Here is a 14,872-nt window from a genome sequence, read left to right on the forward strand (position 1 = left end):
TTAAGCAGGCCATAGTGCTACCTATCTTGAAAAAGCCCAGCGCAGACCCTCTTGTGATGAGTAATTACAGACCTATTTCTCTCCTCCCTTTCTTAGGAAAGATCTTGGAGACTTACGTAACCAAGTGTCTGAGTACCTTTATGGAAACTTCCTCTTTCCTCGACCCCCATCAGGCTGGTTTTCGCCCACTACATTCCACAGAGATGGTGATTGCGGCAGTAATGGACACACTTAGAACTGGTGCCGACAACAATATCCCCCAAGCCCTTGTACTGTTAGATCTGTCGGCGGCTTTTGACACGGTCGATCATACCATCTTGATCGACCGTGTCAGCAACGCCGGCATCCGAGGCGTCACCCTTGATTGGGTTCGATCCTTCTTGCAAGGTCGTTCCCAGGCAGTCCACCTCTCCACCTTCTCTGCTCCTTTTACCCCCCTCACTTGTGGTGTTCCCCAGGGTTCAGCTCTTTCCCCTCTTCTCTTCAACCTATATATGCAACCACTCATGGCCTCCCTTTGTCATTCCCCAGCTACAATATATAATTATGCAGACGATTTGCAATTGATTTTCCCTCTGGACACTTCACCTTCTTCTCGCCTTAACACCCAAACCACAATGCTACTCATCTCTGACTGGATGGCTCACAGCCAACTCAAGTTGAATCCGTCTAAAACGGAACTTGTTCTGGTGGGCGGCCCCACCAACCCTTGGGATGACAACTATTGGCCCCCTTCCCTTGGCTCCCCCCCTCGCCCGGTCAGCTCTGTGAAAAGCCTAGGAGTGATCATCTCTGAGGATCTATCTATGAAACCTCAGATCTCAGCAGTTACATCATCCTGCTTTTTCCAGCTGCGCAGGATCCGCAAGATCTGTAGATTTCTAACCAGAGAGGCACTCATACTAGCTATATTGGCTTTGGTCATCTCCAGGGTTGACTTTGCTAACATTTTGTATGCGGGGATCCCTGCCTACCAGCTTCAAAAACTTCAGCTAATTCAGAACCAGGCTGCCCGCCTGGTGTTTCACCAACCCAAACACCAGCATGTTTCCCCCCTCCTGAGGAGCCTTCATTGGCTCCCTGTGGCTAAACGGTGCTCCTTCAAACTCGGATGCACCTTATTCAAATCCCTTCACAATCACGCCCCTGAGTTCATTTCCTCTAACCTCAAGCGATACCTCCCAACTCGCAATCTACGATCCTCTGCTGACAATCTTCTATGCATCCAATTGAACCGCCGCAAAAAACACGGCGGCCTTCGTTTTTCTTTTTTAGGCCCCACCTTCAGGAATTCCCTCCCTTCTTCCTTTCGCAATTGTCCCTCCTACGAACTGTTCCGAAAAACCTTGAAAACTTACCTCTTTAAGGCGGCCTTTGAGTAATACTTCCTGTCCTGGTTCGTCATGTCTGTTATGAGCGCCAAGAAACCGTCTCGGTGTACGTGCGCGGTACAAATTTTTTAACATAACATAACATACGCCGACGACAATCAGCTGATCCTCTCCCACACCAAGGACCTGATCACCGCCAAAGCCAACCTTCACGAAAGAATGAAGGCCGTCGCCGACTAGATGAAGACCAGCCGTCTGAAGCTGAACTCTGACAAGGCGGAGGGCCTCATCCTTGGCTCCAACCCTTCAGCCTGTGACGACTCCTGGTGGCCGACGGCACTGGAGGCAGCCTGACACCCACCGACCACGCACGCAACCTGGGAATCATCCTCTACTCAAAGCTCTCTATGACCAAGCAAGTCAACGCCGTCTCCTCCTCCTGCTTCAACACCCTCTGCATGCTCCGCAAGATCTACAGATGGATCCCAACAGATACAAGAAAGACAGTCACCCAGGCCCTCGTCAGCAGCAGACTTGACTACGGAAACACCCTCTACGTGGGAGCACCGACCAAGCTCATCAAACGTCTACAACGCATCCAAAACGCCTTCGGCACGACTGATCCTCGACATACCATGCTACGGCCACATCATCCCCCACCTGAGAAACCTGCACTGGCTCCCCGCCAACAAGAGGATATCCTTCAAGCTCCTCACCCACACACAGAAGGCACTCCACAAGACCGGCCCAGCCTACCTCAACAGACGGCTCTCCTTCTACATCACCAACCGCCAGCTCCGCTCTGCCTACCTCTCACTCGCCACCGTCCCGCGCATCCGAAGGACAACCACCGGTGGGAGATCATTCTCCCACCTTGCCGCCAAGACATGGAACACCCTCCCACTGAGCCTACGACAGACCCAAGACCTGCTGACCTTCAGGAGGATACTCAAGACCTGGCTGTTTGATCATAGAGCACCCCACCCCCCGCACCCCCCCAGCGCCTCGAGACCCTCGCGGGTATGTAGTGCACTTTACAAATGATTTATTGATTGATTGCTCTGAAAGATCTTCAAGTGGATCCCTGCCAAGTCCAGAAAGACAGTCACTCACACACTCATCAGCAGCAGAATTGGGTACGGCAATGCACTCTATGCCCGCATCACCCAGAAACTCCTCAAGAAACTGCAGAACATTTAGAACGTCTAAGCTACACTCATCCTCAACATCCCACACCACAGCCACCTCACCAGCCACCTGGAAGACCTCCACTGGCTCCCAGTCAACAAAAGGATTGCCTTCAAGCTCCTCACACATGCCTACAAGGCCCTATATGACGCAAGACCCGCGTACCTCAACCACCACCTCGCATTCCATGTACCCACCTAGACCTCCACTCCCACAACTGGCCCTGGCTACTGTCCTACGTATCTGCAAGACCACAGCTGGAGGTAGATCCTTCTCCTACCTTGCGGCAAAGAATTGGAACAACCTGCCTCTCCACCTCAGGCAATCACCGTCACTCCCTCAATTCAGGAAGGACCTCAAGACCTGGCTCTTCGACTGAACCACAGCACCTTCGACGGACCAGCAGTCCGAGTAATAAAAGTAGACACCAGCTTCTGAATAAGAAGGGATTTGTCAGAAGATATAGTCTGATAATTGACCGTTGTCTTTGAATGTGCAGCAAATGTGACGTGACGAAAACGAAACCAGTTTCTGAATAAACAGGGATTTGTCAGATGATATTGTCTGATAATCGACCTTTGTCTTTGAATGTGCAGCAAATGTGGCATGACAAAAACGAAACCTAAAGGCATCTTTAGTGCTCATTCAGCTTCTGAACTCCAGCATGGTTATTTGGGTGGGGGGGGGGGGTGGAGGGGGTGGCGGCAGTGCTGCACCCCTTCTCCCAGAGACCTTGGGACCTTAGAACTAAGACAGGTAATTTATTTTTTACAATTTGGTAAAGCGCGAGCTGGACCCAAAGGTATTGATTGCTTTTCATGAGCACCAGTTGCAATACACAAGGACACATTCATTTGGTAGGCATGGGGAGATTACATGATTTGCCAGAATCATTATGATGGTGCGCCCCAACCGAGACTAGACCTAATTGCCAGTTCCAAAGTGGGCAGCTCTACGCCACATATTGAGTCTTCTGCATGGACAGTAATTCGAGCAAGAAAGTGCATCCTGCTCGACACGCTCCTCGTCATACCTCCCCATGGAACTGCCCATTTGACCTGGGTCATAGTGGAATTTTTGGTGAACCTTGTTCCTATTGTGCAGGGCCGGTGCTAGGCATGAGCAGGTAAGGGCAGCTACCCAGGGCCTCGCACTCTGCCTACCAGGATGGGGCTCGCACAATGGCAACACCCCACCAGTCCGCGTGTACCCCTTCCGATATCAAAGTGAAGGAAATGCATCTCTTTACAATTGGGCTCACGGGAGGAGGCCCCCCCTCCTGGGGCCTCTAAGGTGTGGTGTGAGAAGGCTTAGGGGAGGGGGAACACCTCTTGGGCTGCCCATTCAGAGACTCAGCAGTGCGCCCATTGTCAGCACTTTAGCCCACACAGGTTAAACTCAGCCCCCAAGCAATTCTCACACTTTCAGTCTGAAATGGGCTGCAGCCCAGTTGGAGTCTGCACAAAGCAGCTTCCCCAAGATCAGAAGGTGTCACACATTCCCTTTTGCCCAGGGCCCCGAAAATTCTAGGACCGACCCTGCCTATGGGATTTGCAATTTAGCATACCATAACTCTCCCCGTTCGTGGGAACTGCGCGTGCGCATAATCCAGCCTAAGCCCGCCCCCTTCTCGCTTTCCGATGAAAGTCACGTGACAGGCAGGATACGGAAGTATAGCTGTCAACAAAGATGGCGGTGTTCGCGGAGCTGCAGCGCCTTTGCGGAGCGGCTCTTTTCGTGTCACAGCTTTTCATGCTTTCTGGTCGTGGTGAGTACTTGGCATCAATGAACCGTACTACGAATTGGGCGGAAGCAAGGTGACACTGTCATAGGTCAGCGACGGGAGGTCAATCCCTTCTAGAACTCTGCTCTATGCTGCATTTGTTTAGTGCAATTCTGCAGTAAGTAGCCCTTGGTATGATCCTAAGGACGGCGTACGTGATCGAACAGCCTAGGAAGGAAGGAAGGAGGGAGGCGGACGAGGAGAGGGTGCACCGCTTTTGCGAGGGGATGGTGCTGCGTTCGGTAGAACCCTTCTGTACAGGGCTGACCGGCTCGTTGTGGAAGGAATCTTGGCCTATTACAGTCATTTTATAAAGTGGAGAGAAAGGCTCTGGTAAAGTATTGCTCCATCGAGTCGTGTCTGGCGTAAACTTGCTAAACTGACCATATTATGTATGTATGGTATATAACTTTGCAGAAAGGTGGTAGGAGGCACATATTGTGGCATATCCCTCAGTGAAGAGGGAGTGGATCGACCGATTTTGTTATATATTAGAAGCAGCCTTGAGGAAAGTCAGCCAATTCTTTTTGTAAAGGGGAGGGGAAGACTAGTACCTCGTGGAACTTTTCTGTGGGAGGCAGGGGGATTGCTATGGTACAATATCGAGACAGGGTGATTGGAAGGTGTGTGTATGCGACAAATCCTTCAGAAGTGGTATGGGGTAGAGTCATACTGCGTTTGGAAGTGGAGTCCTCTTGCTATGGGGGCGTGGAAGCTTCAGTCCTGCAATGTAATCTCTGTGGGTGTTTTCTCTGAAGGTGGGGCTGTTGAGTCTATGAGGTCCTTGCTGCAGGGAGTACGTTTTTAAATTGTTTTTATATAGCGTTTACTACCCATGACAGCAGTGTGATAAATCCTGCCTTAGTGAGGGCTGAAGGTTGAGCCCTGCTGTATGAGGAAAGCTGGATGGAGAGGAGACCGCCTATTTGGAATCCTGATTCTGCCGTCGGAAACCTAACCCAGACCCACTATATCTACATGGTGCAGTTTGAATGATTCATGAAGCTCTCGGCCCCAGCGAAGGAAACTCAACTATTCTTAGACATGATATGGCGCAGCTTCAATCAGGCCTTATAGCTCCACTCTCACAGCTAAAGACTTGTATTGAGACAAGTCTTCCAGAAAACACAGGCATGGGCAGCAATCAACATTCACTTAATTTTCTGTACCTGCGATGGCTCAATCTGATAATTATGTAGTGGCTGGGCCCGGCACTCAAGTTGCCATGTAGTATGGAGGCGACAGGTATGCGTGCCTTACAATTGATTCATAAAAACATTTACTTTATATAAGTACAGTTTAAAAACGCATATAAGAACAATCAAAGACCTAATTAAAAGTATATTTCACCTACAAATATTGCAATCAACACATCGGACTACCAACGTCTAAGCAAATTGCTTGTGCATCTACAGTTCAAACATTTTTTGATTTTAATTACGTCTAAAATAAGTCCTATAAAACAATTAGTTATTTCAACTATCCTTCTGTTTGCTACACATTTTCACAAGCCGTACATGCCTCTAACACAGAGGTCTTCAAACTTTTTTGCTCCGAGCCCCCACCTAAGCAAAATGTTTTGAGTTTGCCCCCCCCCCCCCCCCCCCCCCCCCTCCAAAACTTTATGACAAGGATTGGGGAAGCAGGAGGGACATGGTTGTGTGCAGTGGGCGGAGCTCATGGGATGATTTCAGGAGGACTTTTTCTATAGATCCTAAACTCAATAATGTAAGACTTATTAAACAGAAAATTAATCAAACAAAACTTATATTGTCCCAAGAATACTGCTCCCCATAATTGGTGTTGTGAACCCCTCACACTCTTGGACCCCAATGCAACTACGCTTGCTTCATTAATGATAGCAGTCCTGAATAGCAGGCTATCTCCTCTACATCTTTCACCTCTTCCGCACCATTCCTGACCATCACTCTGATTTTGAATCTAGATCGCTGTCCCTTTCAGAATAAAAGAGCTCCCACATGTTGTCTCTTTTTCTACAAAGGTGCCCTCGGCCCTAATGCTAGAAAGGAAAATAAGCCCCAATGCACATTTTTCAAAGGTAGACGGTCATAATTCGTGATCCAGCAGGTCCCTCTAACCCATAGGCTCCAGTCCTCCTGCATCTGCTTATTTAACCACGGTGCGAATTCCGCAGCGGTGCGGCTGTTTAATTAGGTGGGCGGGGCCGCGTCGGCCAATGGATGTGCGCAGCACTACGGAGGTAGTGCTTGTGACGGCCGTTGCCCGACAGAAGCAGCGAAGGGGTTAATGATAACCAGCAGTACCTGCTGCACTAATGAATGGTCCTTTTCTAAATAAAAAAAGGCCACTTATATTACTGCATTTTCTAGATAATCCATCACCTGCTGCATAGTAATGCATATCCAATTCTTCAGTGCTGTAAACGAGTACATATAGATGTTCTATTCTGAAGGACGGATTTATTGTATTTTCAATAATTCTGCTTTATTGTGTGGTACAGGAAAACAAGTGTGTTCTTGTTGCACACTTATGTATTTGTGTTCTTGGTTCTATATATGTTACGCAATTCACTTTAGTAGTCCTCTGCCATGTATTTTTAAAATGTTGCGCGTGGATTCAGCAGCCATATAGTCTCTGAAACCTTCTTTCGGGTGGGATCACCAAGGACCCAGTGTTGCTGTTGTCATAAGGCCATTTGAGCTCTGTGTATATAAAACCAACCATCTGCTTATTGCCACACAGACTAATATATCCTCACAGCACTCTAACAAATATTAATTAATTAACTCTTCCGCTAAACAATAGCCCCCTTTAACAATTTCTTATTTAACTTTAACTTGACAACTTCGTTAGTAACGGGCCCTTTTGCCCTTTCTCCTGTCTCTACTGATTCTTTGCACCCAACAGGCCTGTCTGCCCTTCGATCAAGCCTGCCTTCTTTTCCTTCCTCCATTCTCCTCTTACTTCCAATTCTTCTTATCCCTATTACCTCGAAACTCGTCATTAGTGCCCTCTGATGAGCTTGACCCCAAAAACTAATACCTCTACCTTTTCGACTGCATCTTTTTCTCAGTGCCCAACCTGGCGCTGAAGCCTATTATCCCTGTACCTGGGTGGGTTGGTAGGCCTACTGTTTCCCTAAATCAACAGCTTTTTCACAAATTCAGTACTGTGAAGCAATTACCAATCCCAAATCTTCCTGGATGAAGAGGGCAGTACATTCCAATCCACACAGTGCCCTGCAAGTCTCTCAGTGTGTGGTGTGCGTGTATACTTCATAGGAAATAACACAATTGAATTGACTTGTACTGAGTGGGTCTGTAAATACTGCATATCTTATCATCATGATTCAAGCAGAAAAAAACAGCTTCCATCAAAATCGGGGCTACCGAAATTTCCATGATAAAGGCCTAACTATTTATGTTTATGCATCTCGGATAGTTCAGCCAAATGTTAACTCAATGGGTTTTGAAGCAATTATTTTGGTACTCTTGCTGGGTGTCACTAAAATACATTCTTGAGCCATCCTCATTTAGGGTAGGAATTGAAAAGGGGCAGGAATAAAAATACATACATTTCTTTTGTGTTCAACAATTCGTCAAGAAACATCATTTACCACACCAATAATTTGAACTCTCACAAATGCGATATCTTTTACAGTGCAAATTATTGTTTTTTTAGCAACCTTTTTGACCCTGCCAACAAACTCACTGACCCCCGCCCCACGGCACTCTGATCACAGTTCTCACTTCAAGGGCTCGAAGTAAATGTAGATAGCCTGGAAATACGGACAATAAATATTGCTGCTCTTCCAGGCCATCTTCATTTACATGTACTTGCAGAGGCATCTGCGCCTCCTCCTCGTAAACCCACCCATGCCCCCCAGTTGGATAACATCTGCAGTAACCTATCGGAAGACAATGCTGCAATTTTCATAATGCCGTTGTAACAGCAGTATAGCTTCATTCATCACACAATTTAGGGGTACTTTCCACACAAATCCAATTAATATACAACGAGGGTTTAGCAGCTTGTACAGTTCAGTAGCGTCTTGCCTGTTGCACTTTCATATGTATAATCATAGCATCCATTATACAGTTGAAATGTAAGGGTACAGGTGTATAAAAATCTGATGTATGTGAGTTAAAAGAAAAGCGAAAACTGAGAGGAAACCAAATCATGAAAAAACTATTTTAAGGACAGACAATTGTAATGAAATACAAATAAATTGCAAATTAAAGGAATTATTTTAAAAGAAAGATCTTATTAAGGAAAAATCCCAAATTACATTAAACTTTGATGGAGTTTAGGATGAGTGAGGGATTTTTGGGTTCGGGAATGGCTACTGTTTAAGTGTGCTCAGGGTTTTTTAGGTATCAACAATGGGTGGAGGTCCGCCACAGAAATGGTTAAGCGATGGTTGGAGTTTAGAGCTGATGAGGTTTTTTTAGGTTTCAGTAATGGGTAGGGTTTAGGGATGGTGAGGGATTTTCAATGTTCACGGATGAGTGGAATTTATGGATGTGACGTCTTTTTATGGCTCAGGGATGGGTAGAGTGTAGGGTTGTTGAGTGGTTTTAGGGTTCATGAATGCATGGAGTTCAGGGCTGGTGAGGCGTTTTTAGGGTTCAGTAATGTGTAGAGATTAGTACAAGATTTAGGGGTTGTGAACGGTTTTAAGTATTCAGGAATGGGTGGAGTTTATATGTAAAAAGGGGATTTTAGAGTTTCATGGATAGTTCAAGTTTAGGGGTGGTGAGGGGTTTTAGCAGTCTTGGATGTGTGGTGTTTAAGGGTGGTAAAGGGTTTTTTAGGGTTCAGTGATGGGTGGAGTATGGGTGTGGTAAGGGCTTTTAAGCCCTCAAAGATGGTAGCAGATTAGGCATAAAAAGAAGGTTTTAGGGTACAGGAATGGGTGGAGTGAAGGGGTAGAAAGGGCTAATAGGGTTCAGAGATGGGTGTAACCGTTGTATTTACATCACACAAAAACAAGCATTGGTAAATGCATTAGGTTTCACTTTCGGAAAACTTAATTTGGCCCAATGTGACCATACAAGTTTCACCTATTTGATTTTAATAAGAGCCTGGTGGGGCATATTGGATATAGGGATTGGATAAATGTAATTTGTAAAAGCACTGAGGTGCTTGGAAAGGATAATCACAGGATACAGGATAGATTCAGGTAAAAAAAAGCAGAGGGCAAGTGCTGTGCAGGCAAAAGCTTAAAAAAAGTCTCACAAAGCGAAAGAACACAGTACTTTGACCTCAGGAGACTGAAAGAGCAAACGCACGAAGAAGAACAGGAAATTGTAGTATGCTACAGCCAAAGGAAATGGAGATCAAGTAAGTGGCAAGCACAGGACCGAATGAGAGCCAAGAGGGTGGGATGTAGCCCGTTTTACAATATTTATTAACAGTAGATTTACAGGTACAGCGCAAGGGCCGTGCAGGCGAAACCTAAAAAAAAAAAACAGCCCATGCTGTTGGGGCACACAGTCCGATGCTTATGGTTTTTTTGTAGTGTGGAAGTCGAGACAGGTTAGTTCAGAATGTATACAGCTCTAATTGTGCAAACCATGTGGCCCTCGTCAAAGTAGTAATAAATCTTCCACGTCTTCATCCACTGCTCTCCCTGCTGAAATTCGAAACACCTCTGAATTATACAAATGTTTTTAAACAAGGAGTTACTTTCTAACATAAGCATTCGCAAAATCAATAAATAAAGCATAAACACAAATTCCAATAGCACCATTGTGAATGTGCACTCGCTGCTGCATTCTTGGAATTTTCTTTCCATTCAATATGTCTGAACTGTTCTATTGGCTTTGGCACTGTTAGTGGGGAAATTCAAAATGCATTGTCGAAGCCAAAAGCATAAATGTGTGCTCATATACACCAAGAAGAGTAGCATTATCTGGGCTAAAATGGAGAGATTAACAGAGGGAAACATGTAAAGCACCTCCCTATCACAAAAGACATTGCGAAAATTAATGGCTAAAGTGATGTAAACTTCCATTGAATAACCATGGCGTTAAGGAGAGCCCAAACAACCAAAGGCAAGTTTAAAAAAAAAAACAAGCCAATGGCTACAGGTGGTTGAGCAAAAGCCCATGCTCTTTTTATTGTCTACAGATGTCTTCTGTCTGCCGTATGTTATTGGTAACATGATGTTTAGAGCGGACAACTGGAGCTGTATCTAGCCGAGAGACCAGCACTTCAAAAAACAGTCCTCAGAACAAACGTACAAGGTATTTAGAGATGGTTTTTAGTGTTAAGCTTCATTACTAATAGACTACAGAGATCAATCTCCTCCAAGTCCTTTCCGAATTAAACTTGCACAGTGGGTGACAGCGGACCTCTGCTCATAAGGCATTGTAGCATGCAAGTATCTCCTTCATTTTCCATTTGCCTAACGGCAGGTCAGTGCGTGCAGGGTATTCAAGTTGCTGCAAAAGCAATAATCGCGGATTGCCAGATGGAGTCAGTTTGTTATACATAAAAGCTTTCACAAAAGCCAATTGTCGTGGCTTGTATTTTGAACCCTGGCTAAAATATTTTTTGAAGTCTGGAAAGAGCCTGCCGAATTAAGAAGAAAAGCAACAAGAGGATTGTTTTACATACACAATATATTAATGAGAATTTACTTTGATATGTAAAATTGTCCCTCAAGCATTGCAGTGCAACCACTCTTCAGAAGGCCAAATGATACACCAAACAATCAATAGCAGGAGATCAGAGACCTAAGCCTGAGGGTGAGGCCAAAGTCGGCTATTTGTATATTTTAAGGAGCTGTTAACAATACATCATGCAGACACCTGCTATCAAGCAAGATATAAAATGTTTGCGGCCTCCTTAACCCATTAATCTGTGCAAGGGTTGTTTTGCTAGGTATGTTCATGGCGCTTACCAACGTGCAGACCACGGTAGGCTCTATATCTACTGACGTCTCCCTACTCAGGGCGGACTTTCAAAAAATCACAACTAGAGTCACAGAAGTTGAAAAGACGGCGAAAACCCTGACCACAGAAACAGCAGCCCTGTAAAAAACTGTAACACGCCTAGAGGAGGAAAATAAAGTGTTGTTCGACAAGCTGGATGAGCAAGAAGGGCGTTCGCAACGCAATAACGTGCGCATCCTTGGCATTCCAGAAAGGGAGGGCTCGCAAGCGATGGACCTATAAGTTGAGGACCTCCTCAAAATGCGGCTGCAGCCCAAGGGACTATCCAGTTTCTTTTCTGTAGAAAGGGCACACAGGGTGCCGGGTGGCAAGGCCAAGCCAGGAATGCTCCCCCCCCCCCCCCCCCCCACCCGGCCGGTGCTAGCCAGCCTGTTCAATTTTCAGGATCCTCCAGACAGCACGCATCTCCCCACAAATTCGTGTGTTAAACTCAGCAATTTCATTCTTCCCAGACTATACGGCTGCGGTGTCCCGACGCCATCGCAGTTTCATTGAAGTGAAGAAGGGGTTGAGAGCCTGGGAAGTGCCGTACTCTATGCTATTCCCCGCTAGACTGAGAGTCGTTGCGGAGGGAAAAACTTGTTTTTTTGAGACACCGGGGGAAAGGTATGAATGGTTCGAGGGATGGCGGCCGGCATGCGGCACCCAACGCAGAAACAAGGATCACCACCGCAGAAATAACGATGAAGCGGCGAGCAGTCAAGATCTCTTTCAACAGGAAGACGGCCCCTCACAGAGAGTGGATGCAGACAACTTGGGCAAGGGATGAACTGAGCCAGTGGGCGGCGCACTTAAAACACTTTTCCCCCACTGATTGAACATTTTGATGGTAACCGCTCTTGGTCGCTGGGCTGGAGCAGACCCTACTGGGAATGGGAGGGTGTACCCTTGCATGGACCTCTCACCCCCTTACACGCAAGTACATGTTCTGGGTCGGGAAGATCCCCAAAAGGCTACAGACACACAACACACTAATATCGATGGCGTGACCCCTATGAAAAGTGATAACTGAAGTGGGAGGGAACTCGCACAGCTGATTGTCCAAAGGTAAAGGGTTGTAAAGGAGTGTAGTGTGCTGCCAAGAGGAAATCACTGTCTGGCCTGGCAGTGAAACATCCAAAGGAACTAATACAAAGCTCCCCCTTCTGGGGAGAGAGCACCTCTGAGCACAACAAGGTGGGACCAACGGGTCTTATTCCATAACACGAAGATTGATCAAAAGTTCATGCGACAGCGACAAAATTATTCATCCATCTTTCAAGATCTATTAGGTTGGTATTCAGTGCATACTTTCATTTAAATCATTGAATTAACTGAGTTCATAGAATGTCTTGGTCATTGACATGTTGTAACAAATAAATCGCACATCCCGATGCATTTCGGGCTCCGCCCTGTGTCTGGGGATTACTCTACAAGAAAAGCAGAAAAAATCACTCACTAACTGTTCCTGTTACAAACAGCTAATAACATGCTAAATATGTAAGCATTTTTAAATTAGCATGATAAAAAGGACAAAAATCAACATAAGATCATAAGGAATGAGCAGAAGAGAAGTGCGGGTAGAGTCAATGAAATCAGCTGTATCCCGAGTTAGCCCGGAATCACCCAGTGTATGCAGCCATTGTGAGACAGAAACAAAGTTCTGTGATATACAAGCGGTAGCAGGAAAATGAAAAATGAGTAGGAGCGTTTACACATTAAAATGACGGTGACGTGACGGAAGTGGTCAAGTAAGTGAGGGGGTAAAACATGCACAGGTAACGGATTCAAAAAGCGTCCCCAGGTAGGGTACTTACATCAGCGTGACTACGCTCAAACTCCGTGGAGTTCCGAGCGGGAAAAGATCAACCAAGTGAACCGCTGGTCGACGGGGTTAAAAGCGTCCAACGAGAGTAGACAAGGAAAGAGGACTAAGAGGTAAATGCTCATAGAAAGAGTGGAGGGTGAGTATGCCGAGTAATGGTTCGCCATATTGGAGTGGGTCAAAAGGAGGCAAAGTTCATGCAGAAGGAAACAGAGACAAACGTTTTCAAAACATGGTAATGAAAAAAGTAATGAAGGCAAGATACATGAAAGAATGAGAAAGGAAAATCATGATAATGGTTACAGGTAGCAAAGAAATTCCATGCGGTCATTGAGCCCATGGGGCACCATCGTGGACATGAAACGGATCCAAAAGTTCTCTCTTTTTAATAGGGTGTTCTTGTTGTTGGAAGTAACTTTGACTTGCTCCAATATTTGGTATTTTAACTGTGCCACAGTGTGTCTGTTCTCAAGGAAATGAGTAGCTACAGTGGTTTTGGGTACGAATGTTACTCTTATGTTCTAAGATCCTGACACGGATCTTTCTTTCAGTGTGGCCGAAATAACATTTGCCGCAGGGACATTTCAATAAATAGATGACATTGCTACTGTTGCAGGTTGCATTCACCCGAAGTTTGATCGGATGTCCTTTCATCGGGTGATTAGTGGTGTTACCAAGAATACAATTGTATTAGTGACCCCTATGAAGCCAGTGACGCCGCTTACACTATTGACGTGGAATGTGCACGGATTGGGCGACAAAATGTAGGCGTGGGCTGGTGTTAAGGTCCCTAAAGCGACAGACCCCCACCCTGGCACTCCTACAGGAGACCCACCTCACAGGTTCGACATGATAGATGGGGGTTCAAAATGGTAGTCCATTCGGAATTCACCACTGGGTCAAGGGGCACAGGTATTTTAATCTGGAAAAACTCTGTTTTTGGTCCTACACACCAAACACGACGATCAGGGACGCTTTGCAGCGGTGCATGGTCAATGGGAAGGCAGACTGCTTAATGTAGTGTCGGTCTATATTCCTACTGCGCTGCACACGGTGGCACTCCCGGCCCTTAGCAAATTTATCTTAGCTCTTCCGGAGGCAGACCTCCTAATCGGAGGTGACTTTAATGCGGCAATGGATGTAGGGATGGACCGACACCCGGTGCGGCAGCAGCCGTCGGACATTTCCCGCCTACAGAGTTTTGCAGATGCGTTGGGCCTTAAAGATGTGTGGAGACGACGGCACCCAGAGATGAAACAATACACTTTCCAATCCTCTGTTCACAACAGTCTCTCACGCATAGATTACTTTTTTACTTCGGAGTCCTGCCTACCACACATACCTGACGTAGTTATAGGACCTAGGGGGGTATCTGACCACTCACCGATAGTGTTGCCTTATGCCTCACAACACACCACCCACAAACGACTATATCCCATCTACCCCGGTTACTTGTGTGTCCCTCAGGTGCGAAAGGAGTTACGCCAGACCACAAAGCATTTCCTTACTGAAAACATAGCCTCCGTTACCTCCGCAACCACCCTCTGGGAGGCATACAAGACAGTATTGCGAGGGCAGGCCATAGCCGCGATCACCAGTCGCAAGCGATCCAAACACCAGGACCTGACCATTTTAGAACACGAACTACAATTGGCAGACACTGATCACTTCAATGACCCCACACCCGAAAACGCGCGCACTCTAGATTTAAAACAACAACAACATAGGGAATCTCTTAGGCAAGAGACGAAGGCTTCCCTGGCAGTGACTAGGCACAGGATATACGAAGTGGGCGACAAAGCAGGAAAGCTACTGGCCTGGCTTG

The 14,872-nt window shown here is 46.4% G+C and overlaps 1 protein-coding gene across 2 annotated transcripts in view; it reads left to right on the plus strand.

Annotated features, from left to right (window-relative positions):
* Window positions 1-4,169: 4,169 nt before the first annotated feature.
* Window positions 4,170-14,872, plus strand: part of TM2D3 (TM2 domain containing 3) — a 69,176-nt gene continuing 58,473 nt past the window's right edge. The window contains exon 1 of one of the 2 annotated variants that reach the window (XM_086958399.1): window positions 4,170-4,287. In XM_086958399.1, coding sequence (XP_086814525.1) covers window positions 4,209-4,287 — 79 coding nt within the window. In that variant the 5' untranslated portion in view covers window positions 4,170-4,208. The remainder of the gene's footprint in view (window positions 4,288-14,872) is intronic. The other variant, XM_086958400.1, reaches the window with a different exon arrangement.

The sequence above is a fragment of the Lissotriton vulgaris genome, chromosome 2_1 (genome assembly GCF_964263255.1).
Source record: "Lissotriton vulgaris chromosome 2_1, aLisVul1.2, whole genome shotgun sequence".
Classification (NCBI taxonomy): Eukaryota; Metazoa; Chordata; class Amphibia; order Caudata; family Salamandridae; genus Lissotriton; species Lissotriton vulgaris.